This window comes from Pygocentrus nattereri, chromosome 23 (genome assembly GCF_015220715.1).
Source record: "Pygocentrus nattereri isolate fPygNat1 chromosome 23, fPygNat1.pri, whole genome shotgun sequence".
Taxonomy (NCBI): domain Eukaryota; kingdom Metazoa; phylum Chordata; class Actinopteri; order Characiformes; family Serrasalmidae; genus Pygocentrus; species Pygocentrus nattereri.
In genome coordinates this window covers 19,053,548-19,068,688 of record NC_051233.1, presented here as the reverse complement: position 1 = coordinate 19,068,688, position 15,141 = coordinate 19,053,548, and the positions used below count along the sequence as shown (strand labels likewise).

Here is a 15,141-nt window from a genome sequence, read left to right as displayed (position 1 = left end):
CCACTCTATTAGACATTCCTACTTTGTCAGTCCACCATGTAGATGTAAAGTCAGAGACAAAAGCTCATCTGCTGATACACAGTTTGTGTTGGTCATCCTCCAGTCCTTCATCAGTGGTCACAGGATGCTGCCCACAGGATGCTGTTGCTGGATATTTTTGGTTGGTGGACTATTCTCAGTCCAGCAGTGATGCTGAGATGTTTTAAAAACTCCATCAGCACTGCTGTGTCTGAGCACACTCGGTCAGCACAACACAGAATAACACACCACCACCACGTCAGTGTTACTGCAGTGTTGAGAATGATCCACCACCCAAATAGTAGCTGCTCTGTGAGGGTCCATGGAGGTCCTGACAGCTTAGCATTTTCTTGCTGAAACAAGCAGGGATGTCCCTGAAAACGGTGTCATCAAGATGGGAGCATATGTTGCTCCAAAATGTATATGTACCCCTCAGCATTAGTGGGGCCTTCTCATTGGTACTAACACACCCCTATATCATGACAGACACTGGCTTTTGAACTTTGCATTGGTAGCAATCTGGATGGTCCTTTTCTTCTGTGGCCCAGAGAATATAACTTCTTTTATTTCAAGAAGAACACAGTGCATAAGTCTATCTCAAATAAACTTTAGCCCAGAGAAGTCGGTGATGTTTCTGGATGTTGTTTACATAAGGCTTCCGCTTTGTGTAACAGAGTCTTAACATGTGTTAGTAGATGCAGTGACAAACTGTGTTTACTAACTTGTTTGGTTTTGCAAAGTATTCTCGACGGCATTCATTACAGACGTCAGTTTTAATGCAGTGCTATCTGAGGGTCTAATGGTCATAGGTATTCAATATTGGTTTCTGGCCTTGCCCTTTTTTGTAATTGTATGTTGAGAAATGTTATTGTTAGACTATTCATTCATGCAGTTTTTTGCAACAAAAAAAAAAAAAAGTGGTGACTTAGCATTCATGAATGCTCAGTTTATACCCAGTCATGATGGCATCACCTGTTTACCTGTGGAGTGTTTATTTCACAAAGTGCCAGTCATACGTTGTCAAAACAAAGTTCCCAGTCAAAACGTCCCGACTGTTTTGAAAAGTGTTGCAAGTATCAAATTTGGAATTGGCGTATATTTACAAAACACTCAAAGTTGATAAGAAAATATGTACATTGACAGTTGACAAAATGCTCCTTTGTTTTTTATTTGCTTTTTACCTTCTGTTCCTAACTTTTCTGGAACAGGGTTTGTAAAATGGAACACAGGCTTCTTACTGTACATTGGCCGACGACATGAGTCAATACAGCAGTTAATAAACTTTATTGACCATCTGTTATGGCATCTTAAAAGTACCTTTGCAGTGTAACTTCATCATGTAATATACTGGAAAGTATAATAGGTCCAATGTAAGAATGTCATACAGTTCATTTAAAGAGTAAAGCAGTTCATATGAGTCTGTTATTGTGCCTGTAAATAAAGGGTGAAAATGTGGGTCTAGTGAAATGAGCCTTTCATGAGCATGAAAACCAATGAAGAAAGAAATGATAAAAAAAAATAGTGATGTGGTGCCTGCAGGTGTGTACTGTGTATGATTTGTTCCGCGGTTCAGAACAGAAACTGGCAGCCAGCCAAATTATACATGTCTTAAGCTTGGTTCCAAAGGAAAGGCACAAACGTTCTCCTGCTTTCACAGTTTCGGGATGATTTTCAAAGACTTTTCTTTTTTTCTGGTGACGTTTGATGCGTTAGTTAGAACCTTCATGCCAATGGCCATGGTCCTCACACCAATCTTCACTGCACAATGAATCTGAACACAGGGGAGAGGAATAGGTTACTGAGCATAAAAATATGTGATTTTTAATGAAAATCTCCATTTAAAAGATTAGGCTGTCCAATAAGACACTTTTCAATACCAAACCAAAGCACCAGACCTACTCTGTAGGTCATCACACAATTGCCAAGTATCAGCTTGAGGAGTATAAAGCTACATTCAAAACAGCCCAGCACTGGGCTGTGGTTTTCTCAAAACGTTATATTTGTCATGATCAAATGATCAAAAATAAAGTTCTTTTACTGAGATAACATGAATTATATCATGATAATGGCATGAATATCTTGAGAGCTCAAGAAAACAACAGTTGTTATGTTGTGATATAAATAACTTTAACAGAATAACAGAAAAATGGAGTAAAAACATACAAATCCAGGTCATTTAAAGCATGTTAACTTATTTTCACAGTCCACAAACCTTTGGACATAAAGGTCACGTACACAGAGGATCATGTACCTGTCGTGACTCCGCTCTCCCATATCTCAACTCTGTTACAAAGTGTTCGCAGTTTCCTCTCAGAACACAGTAGGGCATCTCTAGGCCAGCCAGACTAAGCGCGTCACGCAGAATGACACATATGCTCCTTGGCTTGTGCTTAGAGTCTAGAAGGTTGTTGACATGGAATCTGTCACGGCCCACCACCTGGTGTAGCCCCTCGCGCATCACTATGGCCTTGTCACATAGAACGGACATCAAGCAGTTAGGCCCAGCTCCTGCAGTCTCACCTGAGGTAGAGAGAAGACGGATAAAGGACAATGGGGAGGGAAAGTGCCGACCTATGCCATCTGCTGGTTACATTCAAAACAATCTGAAGTGTCCCCATAAATTAAAATCATGTCCAGTCATAATGGACTTTCGTGAAACAGGCATTTTGTGAGCATACAAGCACAGCAGCTATGATGCAGAATCATTTGCTAAGTCATTAAAATTAAAATAAACCTACGAAACTACAGAACTACAAAATTCACAGCTTCTTTTTCAGCCTTAAAACTGACTGATGAGAATATACTAAAACTTTGAGGGTAGGTGTGGTATCCCACCCACTACTCAGGCAAGTGAAATGACCTTAGTTGGTCTTATGGTGGCACTATAGAGCAACATTTCAGGTTTTGGCCCATAACTCTTGTAATGTGAGATGAATTACATTTAGGAAATCTGTAATAGCGTATCAAATTTGACCCCAATTATCCATTAGGTGGCATTATTCAACAAAAACAAAGACATGTCCTATTAACTTATTTCTGCAATTATTTACATTTTGAAAAACATGCTTGTTGAACCAGATTTGGTCTTAAAACTATCCGTATAGCATATAAAAATTGAATTGATCTCGGATGCTTGGTCCCCACAGCTTCTTGTGCCTAGTTTTGTTTTATTTTCTAGTGGTTTCACAGTTTTCTTCTGTTAAGAATGAAAGACATTGGTAGGTCCATTTTTAAAATGCACTTACAAGGAGGTGCAAGGTGAATGATGTCACCCTCGCCAATGTATAAACCCCAGTGTTGGTATGTCCCTCGAAAAATCTCAATAAGGTCTCCTGGTTGTGGCTTACCATACTGAAAACAAAAATATTTGACACATGAGTATATGAAAATTGTTTATGGGTAAAGCATCAGATGTGATGCCATGTGTTGGTCATTTAAATATCAAAAATCAGATGGTGTTATGCTTTAGGGAAAAAAAGTATGATTGGGTGATAGAGCAAAAATATGAAAGGGACTTATTTATTACTGTTGTGGTACATACAACCCCAATTCCAATGAAGTTGGGACGTTATGTAAATCATAAATAAAAACAGAATATGATGATTTGCAAATCCTTTTCAACCTATATTCAATTGAATACACTACAAAGACAAGATATTTAATGTTCAAACGGATAAACTTTATTGTTTTTTGCAAATATTCACTCATTTTGAATTTGATGCCTGCAACACATTCCAAAGAAGTTGGGACAGGAGCATGTTTACCACTGTGTTACATCACCTTTCCTTTTAACAACACTCAATAAGCGTTTGGGAACTGAGGACACTAACTGTTGAAGCTTTGTAGATGGAATTCTTTCCCATTCTTGATTGATGTACAACTTCAGTTGCTCAACAGTCCGGGGTCTCCGTTGTTGTATTTTGCACTTCATAATGCGCCACACATTCTCAATGGGAGACAGGTCTGGACTGCAGGCAGGCCAGTCTAGTACCCGCACTCTTTTACTATGAAGCCACACTGTTGTAACACGTGCAGAATGTGGCTTGGCATTGTCTTGCTGAAATAAGCAGGACGTCCCTGAAAAAGACGTTGCTTGGATGGCAGTACATGTTGCTCCAAAACCTGTATGTACCTTTCAGCATTAATGGTGCCTTCACAGATGTGCAAGTTACCCATGCCATGGGCACTAACACACCCCCACACCATCAGAGATGCTGGCTTTTGAACTTTGCGCTGATAACAATCCGGATAGTCCTTTTCCTCTTTGGCCCGGAGGACACGACGTCCATGATTTCCAAAAACAATTTGAAATGTGGACTCGTCAGACCACAGGACACTTTTCCACTTTGCATCAGTCCATCTCAGATGAGCTCAGGTGTTGTTGATATATGGCTTTCGCTTTGCATGGCAGAGTTTTAAGTTAACTTGTAGATGAAGCGACAAACTGTGTTCACTGACAGTGGTTTTCTGAAGTGTTCCTGAGCCATGTGGTAATATCCGTTACAGAATGATGTCGGTTTTTAATGCAGTGCTGCCTGAGGGATCAATGGTTGCGGGCATTCAATGATGGTTTTCTGCCTTGCCGCTTACTTGCAGAGATTTCTACAGATTCTCTGAATCTTTTGATGATATTATGGACTGTAGATGATGAAATCCCAAAATTCCTTGCAATTGCACGTTGAGAAACGTTGTTCTTAAACTGTTGGACTATTTGCTCACGCAGTTGTTTACAAAGTGGTGAACCTCACACCATCCTTGCTTGTGAAGGACTGAGCCTTTCAGGGATGCTCCCTTTATACCCAATCATGACACTCACCTGTTTCCAATTAACCTGTTCACCTGTGGAATGTTCCAAACAGCTGTTTATTGAGCATTCCACAACTTTCCCAGTCTTTTGTTGCCCCTGTCCCAACTTCTTTGGAATGTATTGCAGGCATCAAATTCAAAATGAGTGAATATTTGCAAAAAACAATAAAGTTTGTCTTCCGCCTGATGACTGCTGGGATAGGCTCCAACACCCCCCCGATGAAGAAGCGGCTTGGAAAATGGAATAAAGTTTATCTGTTTGAACATTAAATATCTTGTCTTTGTAGTGTATTCAATTGAACAAATCATCGTATTCTGTTTTTATTTGTTTTACACAACATCCCTACTTCATTGGAATTGGGGTTGTGTGTATATATATATATATATATATATATATATATATGTTAAGCATACAGAATCAAGATTTTAGATTTTGTCATATCTCTCAGTTTATGGGACCAGTGGGAACATTTACGGAGAAATGCAAGGAGGCATGTAAAAGCCTGTTTTTTTTCCGTTTTTAGATATTTCCAAAAAGAAGAAAACTAAATCATTGTTTTTAAAATGCATTTATTTGTTTTTATGTCTGAACTGAGTATATGTAGTGTATCATTCCAATATTGGCCAAACTTGGCAAATCTCTACACACTGCCACTGAAATAAGCTATTCTATTGTAGGTCAGTTTGGCAATTGCTGCTGATATTATATGATTTTATTTGAACAATTTCTGGCTACTTTATTTGGTACACCAACCAAAGATTTTCTCAGGTCCACTTACTATAGGTGTACTTTGTAGCTCTAGAATTACTGAATGCAATACTGAATTTTGTGAATTTAAAAAAAATTACTGCATTTTCCCACTTATTGGCAAATAAATTGGCAGATGATCTATAAAGCACTCATAATCTTCATGCTTTTAGATATAACGTTTGTTTCTCCACTAGAGAGAGAACTGGATTTTAAGGATATTTAGAACAAAATATGTAATTAGGCCAGGGGCTGTATATTCACATGCATACAGTTGCATGCAAAATGTGAAAACCCCTAAACAAATTGCATTTTGTTGGTTTTATAAGTGAAAATAAGTTTAACTTCAACAAACACATATGGTGTCTCTGCATATTTTAATAGACAATTTCTATTAAAGTGTAATACTACTGAACTGCACAGGCTATAGTTTGTGTTAAATTCAGCAAATAAACAGTAATTGTGCATTAAAATATGCTGAAGCTAATTTCACTTACAAAATCAACATGTAATTTGATCCAGGACACCCAATATTTTGCATATGGTTGTATGTGTTCTCTCTGGATAAATGAATAAATCATGTGCAGCACAAAGGGCACTCATGACTACAATCCAGAAACTCAGAACCTTAGTTACATGCCATTACTCACCAAAGTTGGTGCAATAACTCTTCTGCCCCATCTGGGTAATGCCGAGTTTGTATTAATTTCCACCATAAGTTCACTGCCATTCCAGCTTTGAGACCGTCGCATGTCACACATTGTCCAAACTTCTAGATTCCAAATAACTTCCCAATTTATCTTGGTATCCCAAGCCAAATAGGCCCCGATTCCATCATTTCAGAAGAAATCACATTACCCGTTTCAATCACTGTTAAATTAATGTTCCTGGAGTCCTGCAGCTAGTATTGACCAGAGCCATGGTTGATGCACAGGAAACTCACTCTTAGATCAGATTATCCACTTAGAGTAACAGAGCGGGGTGTTGGTAGGAGCTTCTTGTTACAGCTGAACAGGGATCACAATTGAATTTCCCCTTTCATTGCATGAGGCACATTTCAGTATCTAACACTGTTCCTAGATCAGTGCAAGTGACCTGCAGTGTCAACTCATGGAAGTAGTTAAGGATTAAAAGCAAGCCTATTTAAAGTATGAACTGTGCTGTGAGGTTAGATAGGAAAAGTCCTAAAAGACTAGCTTCAGCAGCAGGATTCTCAATGTTTGAGTTTATATTCAAATTTACTGAGACGGCCACTTCCATCTTTAATTTACTAGTGATTTTACTATTCAAGTTCAAGATATATTCTTGAAATATTCACAAAAGCTCACTTATGAAGAGCAATAGTAAAATAGAAACATTCCATGCCTATGAACTAACTGGTTACACTGAAATGACTACAGTAGAATCACTTTTGGGCACAAAAAGGAAAACCATGTAAACTAAAACATTACTTAAGTGTACTTTAAAAGCCACCTCATTTATTTGACCTTACCTCTAAACCCAATTAACAATAAAACTACTTAATCTTTTGGAAGAACTGAAGATCAGCCATGCGCAAGCATTACATTTTTCTGGGCACATCTTACTTGCTTCCATTGAAGCACTGAATACAGAACTGTTCATCAGAACCCTCCAACTTAAATGTAAGTGACTTACTATTTGAACATTTTACACAGGTAGGCCAAGGTGGTGTTAGGAGTCTTGCCCAAGGACTCTTAATGGTATAGTGTAGGGTGCTTGCCCTGGTGGGGATTGAACCCCAGTCTACCCCTACACTAACCAACAACCATAATTCATCCAATTACATGGAATACAAAAAGTCAAATACATTTCATTACAATCATTAAAAAGCATTTCAAGCATTATGAATCTAGTGCTATTGGATTGAAAGTTTAGACCAAGCGTTTTATAGTTGCTACACATGTCAAGACAAAGAACAAGACAAATGTACAAGGAAGATCAGACCTTTATTCAATGTACCCAAGACAATCAGACTTGCACAAGTACACTGACAAACACCCAACAACAGTTTACTCAAATCCAAATAAGAGGCTGTTAATCCAGCACCACTCCATTCTACCACAATTTATTCACTTGAATAGAGGGAGAGTAACCAAAGTGACCTGTATTTTAAGCAGGAACTATTTGGCAGCATAAACAGCTGGTATCTTCATACTCAAATTTGTTCTGACTACCATGTATAACTAAGTGTTAACTTGAATGAATGTCACTCACCTCTTCTAGAAAGATTTTACTACATGTGCAATGAGCCACTCTGAACAACTTGACATCTAACACAAAAAGTGGAATTTCCCTTTAACTGAGCAGGATTGTGATCCACTGCTCTAGTTCCACACTACTCTTACAATCCACAGGGAAGATGAGAGGAACCCATGTTCTGCATACCCATCAAGCTGAAGCGTACCTGTAAATAAAAGAAATGGTCAGGACCCCAGTAGCAACTCCGCTTCATAAGTTGCTAAAGCAAACATCGGCGAGGCTGTCTCAACACAGCAGCTAGCATAAAGAAACCAATTCCTGACGCCAGCTACATTTTGACAAGATATTGTTCCTCCAGAGATTACACACATGGGCATAGTACACCCCATGTGTGCCAATATGAGGAGGCTTGCCTTTATAGCCAGCATGGTCAGTGAGGCTACATATATGGGCATTTCTGCAACTACGGGCACGCGCGCCGACCTAATGTTCAGAAAATTAAGCTCAAAAAGTCTGCAACACGTGAGCTGCACAAAACGGCATTTAACTACATTTTAAAGATTTGAATTAAAAGCATCTACAATATCATAAGCTATTTCTGTACATGCCACTGATTATGCTGAAATTCAGGCTTTAGAAGTCTGGGATTTAACGTTCAAGTCAGAACACGCCGTTGTAAGTTAAAAAGTAAACCAATTTAAGCATCTAGAGATTTCAATCACGGTTGTGACACCATAAACGGACTTTACATTTAGTAGCCACTGTATGAAAAAATGTACTCAATAAATATACGTCCAAGATCCCGTAGTCGCGGAACAAACCCCCCCAAAAAAAGTTACTCACCGTTTTCTGCATCCGTGCTGCGAAGACCTCCGCACCTATAACAAGGGGACAGGGAACGTCGGTTAACTCAAAACGGCTACACGGGACTGTATGGCATGTGCTCGGCTTGAACACGGGCTTATCGGCAACAGTTAATCTAACTGGCTATTCAATCGTTTAAGTTAGACCCCTGTAGCTGTGGCTAGATTAGCTGAAAGCAATGTACCAGTGATTGAGGATAGGACCAGCTGATGGGAACAGGCTGGTACCGAAGACATAACACTGGCACTTATATCCCTCCATCACATACACACACGAGCACTGAGGACCTCCGTGCATGCCAAGAAAGGAGGTTTCCCTAGTACAGCTGGACTAAAGAGAAGGGCCTTCACTTAAGTTTCACACTAAACTCAAAATACGTGGCCGAAGTTAGCTTCCTATTCGCCACCCCGTCGCACGTTAAATGGCGCAGCGGCTACATTCTGGTGCCTCAGGCCCAAATGCAGACGAAAGGAACCACTACACCATCGAAGGTACAAAATGGCGTCTATCGCCACTAATGCCGGGACGTCACATAAACTTCACTAACTACACACTACAAACACCACCCTCTCTCAGTGAAGTGCATACCTAAACAACTGGTATAAAAGAAGATACTAAACAGCTCATTAAGAAACAGACTTACGCAAACAAAATTCAGCACCACTCCTAAATGTCCCGCTGCCTCGCCGCCGCCAAAGAGAACCAGCCGAATGCTTCCCTTCGTTTTTATATGAGCGCTGTCGTCATCAGTGCCCAGTACGAAACAACCAATCATCGAAGGACTCCTGGCAACACCAGGCTACGTCATTTTTGATCTCGGCATATAATCATGGAGTGAAAAATTATGGAATTTATTTTTATTATTATAATTTTTTTTTTTTTAGAAAGGAATTAATTTAAGAGAGACTTCGGCTTTTTGTGCATGTACTGGAGAAGAAGAGATCGTGTCAGTTATTTTTGTGAAAATTCTGTTTACGTTTATAAAATTTCAAAAAGAACCCTCCCATTTTCATTCAAAAGACCCTGAAATGTATTTTTACACCTCAATTTAAACCATTTAAAGAGTCTGTTACCAATTAATACCGTACCACCTATAAATAGATATAATATTCATTTATAACTCTTCTGTTGTTAAAATTACCATCTTTTGCATACTATTACACACTGTTCAATAAAGCAGCTCAAAAACGATTTAGCACAATAATTATAAAAATAAACGTCTCCACGAATTTTACTTTGAAAATAGCACCGTAAATGTGCTCATATTTTTACACGGTAAAAAAAGCAGAGGAACACGTGCCGCTAGCTGTTGTAGCTCTGTGTGAAGGAGGGATTTCGGATAACACACGACAAAGGCGGAGGGGCGAAGTTCATAGCCGCAAACATGGCGCCTTCTGTTGACAGGTACTGCAGTTGTCAGCTTGGATAATAGGATTATATATGTAGACTGTATTGAATTAAAATATAAATGAAACGCAGCCTTTGGAATGCAGCCTCGTTTCGTTTATCAGCTAACGTAGTCGTGGTCCTCGTGTAGCGTCCGGATAACGTTAACGTTAAACGATAACGCGGTGTTTCTGGTAACTGAGTGGAGAGAAATTCAGGAGAGGCTGGAGAGGAAGGCTTTAGGTTGGTTAGCTGCCTTGTTCATTCATATGGGATTTCTTTAAGCTGCGCAGTTCTCAATGTCTTTGCCCTTTAATCAGCCCCTTCACTGGAGGTTAAGCAAACTAGGTTAGCTTTGCTGGTGGTGTGTTTTCTTTCATTACTCAACACGATATTTAAACTACCGTCATATGAATGTCTAACGGTGAACGTCGTATATTAAAGCATAATATTAGCTAACGTTAATATTATTAACATATTCATACAGAGGAGCGATGACAGCGGATCTATTTCTCGGAGTTGGTCAGCATTTCGTTTCGCCGCACCTCCTTTAGACGTGCAAGGCTGTGTGCAGTGATCGACTCTGTAAAAGCAGCAGTCAAGTCGCAAAGGTTAAAAGGACACTCCGGTTAAAATTTAAAAAGTGTTACCACTGCTAGGCGAACTTGTGTAGTCGCGTTTTCTGATGATGCATCTAGAAGTTGGAAGTAAATTTTGAAAGACCTCACATGCTTCAGGGTGGGCTGTAAACTGGCTGAAATTTAAACAGCATTATTTTATCAGCTCCTAAAATTACAAAAGTGTAGTCCATCTCTTTCTCTGCATTTTTTGTTAGTCCCCTTTCACCCCATTCTTCGATGATCAGGACCTCCACAGAGCAGGTATTATTAGGCTGGTGGATCATTCTCATTTGTAATGACACTGACATGGTGCTGGCAAGTGTGCATTGTGCTGGTCTGAGTGGATCAGACACAGCAGTGCTACCGGAGTTAATAAACACCACAGTGTCACTGCTGGACTGAGAATAGTCCACCAACCAAAATAATCCCGCCAGTAGCATCCTGTGGGCAGCATCCTGTGACCACTGAGGTGAATCAACAACATAGCAGTGTCTGATAGAATGGACAGTGAGTAGACACAGGGTTTAAAAACTAGCAGGACTGCTGTGTCTGATCCGCTTGTACCAGTGCAACACACACACTAACACACCACCACCATGTCAATAATAGCTGCTCTGTGGTGGTTCTGTCGGGGTCCTGACTATGGAAGAACAGGATAAAAGGAGGCTAACAAAGTATGCAGAGAAACAGATGAACTACAGTCTGTAATTGTAAACTTACAAAGTGCACCTATATGTTAAGCAGTGGTGATAAATGCCAAATGAGTGTAGAAACAAGGTGATTTTAATGGTGTGGCTGATCTGTTTATATAAAACTGCATGCTGGGTATTGTAGTGAGAGGACTCATGTTTGGCGGAAAACGAAAAAAGAAATCATGACTTTTTTCAAAGTGATTAGGTTGAGGGGTGCAGTGCTGCACTTCAGAAAACTGCGTAACATACACTAGCTTTAGGAATGCTCATTTAGCCTAGAGCTAAAAGCAGGAGTTTCTTACCTAGCACTGTTTTCTTTTGCAGGATGGTGCCATTGCTGGTTGCACTGCTTTTTCTTTGTCTCGGTGCAGAAGCTGTGGATCGCAGCAACTTCAAAACATGCGAGCAGAGCTCCTTCTGCAAGTGAGTACAGTATGACAGAGAAAACGACACTTTGCAGAAAATACAGCCACTTTTTTCATTGATTTTTGACGACACCCTGTATTTCTGTAAGAAAGTTCTCCCAGGTGTACAAGGTGGTATCATTTACAACCACATGCGAAAATCTGGGTGGTGCTGGTCATATGACATGTTTTGTTGATTTTTTTTTTTGTTTTGTTTTTTACATGACAATAAATGCATGTAGTCCACAGAGAACATACGTCTGAACATTTATTGCATAATTACTATTTATTTGCTAAATTTAACATATTGGTGGAGGGGGATATTTGGTATAAAGTTTGTTCTCTGTAGCTTTTGTTAATTTGTTAACTTGTTTTCATTGAGAAACTCGTCATAACGTGTATTTGACCAGGAGCATTCAAACTTTTGTATGCAGTGCTATGTGCTCACCAGGAAGATGATATTATGTCTGTCAAATGGTTTATTTCTAGATGAATTAGTTTTATATTCTTGGGAGTGTGTTTGTGTTTGTTCAGGCGTCAAAGGGAACTGAAGCCGGGTCAGTCTCCATACAGAGCTCTGCTGGATACTCTGGAGCTCAGTGACTCCAGGATCACCCTGCAGCTCATCAATGACAATAACAAGGTCAGAGAGTGAACACACTTTCATTTCACATTTCTGTTTCCTGTTGTAAAAACGTATTGCAAGTACATAAATAATCTGGCCTCTCTGTGTGTGTGTGTGTGTGTGTGTGTGTAGGTGCGTCTGCTGCTGGAGCTCTACAGACTCCACGGCAATATGACGCGTGTTAAAATAAATGAGCTGAAGCCTCTCAAACCTCGATACGAGGTCCCTGACGTCCTCATCACTGACCCACCCACTGAACCGTGAGTCCACTCTATACCATAGACCAAGTACATAAAACTGAATATTGTATATTTTAAAGGATAGTAAAATGAATAGTAGTGGAGGTAGATTACAGATAAGGCTTTCCTAAAAAGTATTAAACATGGAGGTCTAGGTTTATTTCAGCTATATGTAAATATACTTGCCTAAATTTATTTTGTGACATCACGAAAAATGCTGCATACCAAACGGGCTGTTTTTTCAGCTTAAACTATATAGCCTGGTGAGTTGACTGTATGTTTTGAAATTTTACTACATCAAGCTTTTTTTTTCATAAAGTGAAGGAAAAATGGTTTTGAGTCCTTCAATATGTAATTAGTTTTAATCTGAAATGCCAACAAAATGAAACATTATCTGCTATTAACTGATATATAATGGAGATCTTTAAACAACTAACATTATAATAAAATACATAATAAAATAAAACTAAAATATGTAAATTAAGCCATCAACATTATCTTCATTATATATTTTCCATAAATATTATGACTGACAAAAATATCTACATACATGTAGGGCACCTTGTGGCTTGGGGACCCTAAGAAACTGCTTTATACCACTTGTAGCAGGAAACTCCCTGGACTAAAGCCTTTCTCATTTTGGCACCAACAAATGAGGACCCAGCAATCTAGCATAGCCTGAAAACGTAATGTCTGGTACTCAGGCCCTATTACTCATGATTCAAAATGAACGGCTAGTCACAAACACATTAAGCTTGGACTAGAGTCTTGGGATGTTGTCCCTGAGGCCTAAAGCACAGTTTGCAGGACTCCCACAAGCCCAAACTCTGTGAAATGTGATGCAACAGTTGATGCAGACTGAGTGAGTCAAATACCGATCATAATCAGTCATGCATTAAAGAGAGAGAGAACTGAGTGCCTGTTACATTATGACAATGTTCAGTTCACTCCGTTTGTGAGGGTATTAACAGCTGCAGTGTTTCCCACAGATTTGGTAGATATTTTGGTGCTGAGGCAGGGAGTAGGGTGCAGGGAAGACACCAACTCTAAAGTCAAGTCATGTCAAGAGGCTTTTATTGTCATTCCATCTATGTACAATTGTGTCCACAATCCACAATGTACACAGTGGAGCGAAATTACGTTCATTACATTCCATTACGAAATTACGTTCACATTAAACTAGAAACAATACAGTAAATATGTTAAAACAGACAGACACAGTAAACAGACAAGACAGTGCAGTGCAGACACAGCAATCATTTCTGAGCGTGAAGTAGTGAGAATAAGGTGCAAAGATATTTTGTGATATATGTTGTGCAGTCAGATTATAACATACGTGTGCACAGCATTTACTGAGGTAGGATGTACACAGTACTTGAATAAACATAGTGTAAGCACCATGTTAGCAGCAGTGTTCCAGATAAGTACAGCATCTAAAGGTGTGTGTGTGTGTGTATGTGATCTGATTGCTTGAGGATCAAAGCTGTTGTGGAGTCTGGAAGTGATGACATGGGTGCTCCGGTACCAGACAGCAACAGGGAGGGATGGATGGATGGGGTTATCCACAATGCTGGTGGCTTTGCGGATGCACCTTGTGGTGTAAATGTCTGTGATGGATGGGAGAGAGATCCCAATGATCTTCTCAGCTGTCCAGACTATTTGCTGTAGGGTCTTGCAGTTGGAGGCAGTGCAAACCAGGTGATGATGCAACTGCTCAAAATTCTCTCCACCGTCCCCCTGTGGAACATGTTGAGGATGGTAGGGGGTAGATGAGCTTTCTTCAGTCTCTGCAGGAAGTAGAGGTGCTGCTGGACTCTTTTGGCTATGGAGTTGGTGTTGAGGGACCAGATGAGGTTCTCTGTTATGTGGACACTGAGGAACTTGGTGCTCTAGATGATTTTCACCGCAGAGCCAGTGATGTTCAGTAGGGGGTGGTCACGGAAGTAGACCGTAGTTTTGATAGTAGTTTGCAAAATTCATAATATTCATAAGGGTGATTGCAGTCAGCCATAACAAATACGTAGTTCTTTTTTCATTTACAACACTATGTAGGTGTGTTAGTTACACGCAGTTATTAATAGCACCAAAGCCCTATTCGAACAAGATTAGTTGTACATAAGGGTGATCTAATTTTTAGAGATGTTTATTAGTAATCCTAATCCCATCCAAATATACCCATTCAGTGATTTTTATTAACTGTGTGCTCTCATCTCAGTTAAGATTCTGCTGCCTTTTACCTTCTATGTCTACCGTCTTCTATGTCTTCTATGTTTACCTTCTACCGTCATTTTCCATCTATGACTGATAGTAGAAATACTGTAATTTGTAAGACATGAGTGACGGCAGGAGAAGACAATGAGTCAAGGAATGTCTTTTGCTCTAATATTGACTGCTGAAAAATGTTGTGCTTCTCTAAGCCTTCCTTTGGACTGTATTTCAGTAAGGTTTAGGCTAGCTAAATGACAGCAAAGTGCTTCTCTGTGAGCTACGAGTCTCCTCCTCATTTTTAAAAAATGTTT

The 15,141-nt window shown here is 39.6% G+C and overlaps 2 protein-coding genes, 1 long non-coding RNA gene and 1 other non-coding gene across 7 annotated transcripts in view; 1 reads left to right on the top strand and 3 right to left on the bottom strand.

The window, feature by feature from the left end:
- Positions 1-1,315: 1,315 nt before the first annotated feature.
- LOC108427157 (phospholipase A and acyltransferase 4-like) lies at positions 1,316-6,704 on the bottom strand. The gene is made up of 4 exons (XM_017697115.2): positions 6,223-6,704; positions 3,264-3,369; positions 2,270-2,538; positions 1,316-1,789 (listed from the first exon to the last, which is right to left on the bottom strand). The coding sequence occupies exons 1-4, from the start codon at positions 6,331-6,333 to the stop codon at positions 1,670-1,672; spliced, it is 606 nt and encodes a 201-aa protein (XP_017552604.1). The 5' UTR covers positions 6,334-6,704; the 3' UTR covers positions 1,316-1,669.
- Positions 6,705-7,520: 816 nt separating this feature from the next.
- On the bottom strand, positions 7,521-9,391 carry LOC108427151. Its single transcript, XR_001857833.2, has 3 exons — positions 9,300-9,391; positions 8,636-8,670; positions 7,521-7,997 (listed from the first exon to the last, which is right to left on the bottom strand). It is a non-coding gene; the product is annotated as an uncharacterized LOC108427151 (long non-coding RNA).
- LOC119262314 lies at positions 8,833-8,967 on the bottom strand. Its single transcript, XR_005129544.1, has one exon. It is a non-coding gene; the product is annotated as a small nucleolar RNA SNORA57 (small nucleolar RNA).
- A 561-nt stretch (positions 9,392-9,952) lies between the features above and the next one.
- Positions 9,953-15,141, top strand: part of zgc:171967 (uncharacterized protein LOC100126019 homolog) — a 43,511-nt gene continuing 38,322 nt past the window's right edge. For 3 of the 4 annotated variants that reach the window (XM_017698120.2, XM_017698100.2, XM_017698090.2), the window contains exons 1-4: positions 9,953-10,060; positions 11,679-11,777; positions 12,293-12,401; positions 12,516-12,643. In XM_017698120.2, coding sequence (XP_017553609.1) covers positions 10,041-10,060; positions 11,679-11,777; positions 12,293-12,401; positions 12,516-12,643 — 356 coding nt within the window. In that variant the 5' untranslated portion in view covers positions 9,953-10,040. Of the gene's footprint in view, positions 10,061-10,262; positions 10,286-11,678; positions 11,778-12,292; positions 12,402-12,515; positions 12,644-15,141 lie in introns of those variants that run through there. The other variant, XM_017698109.2, reaches the window with a different exon arrangement.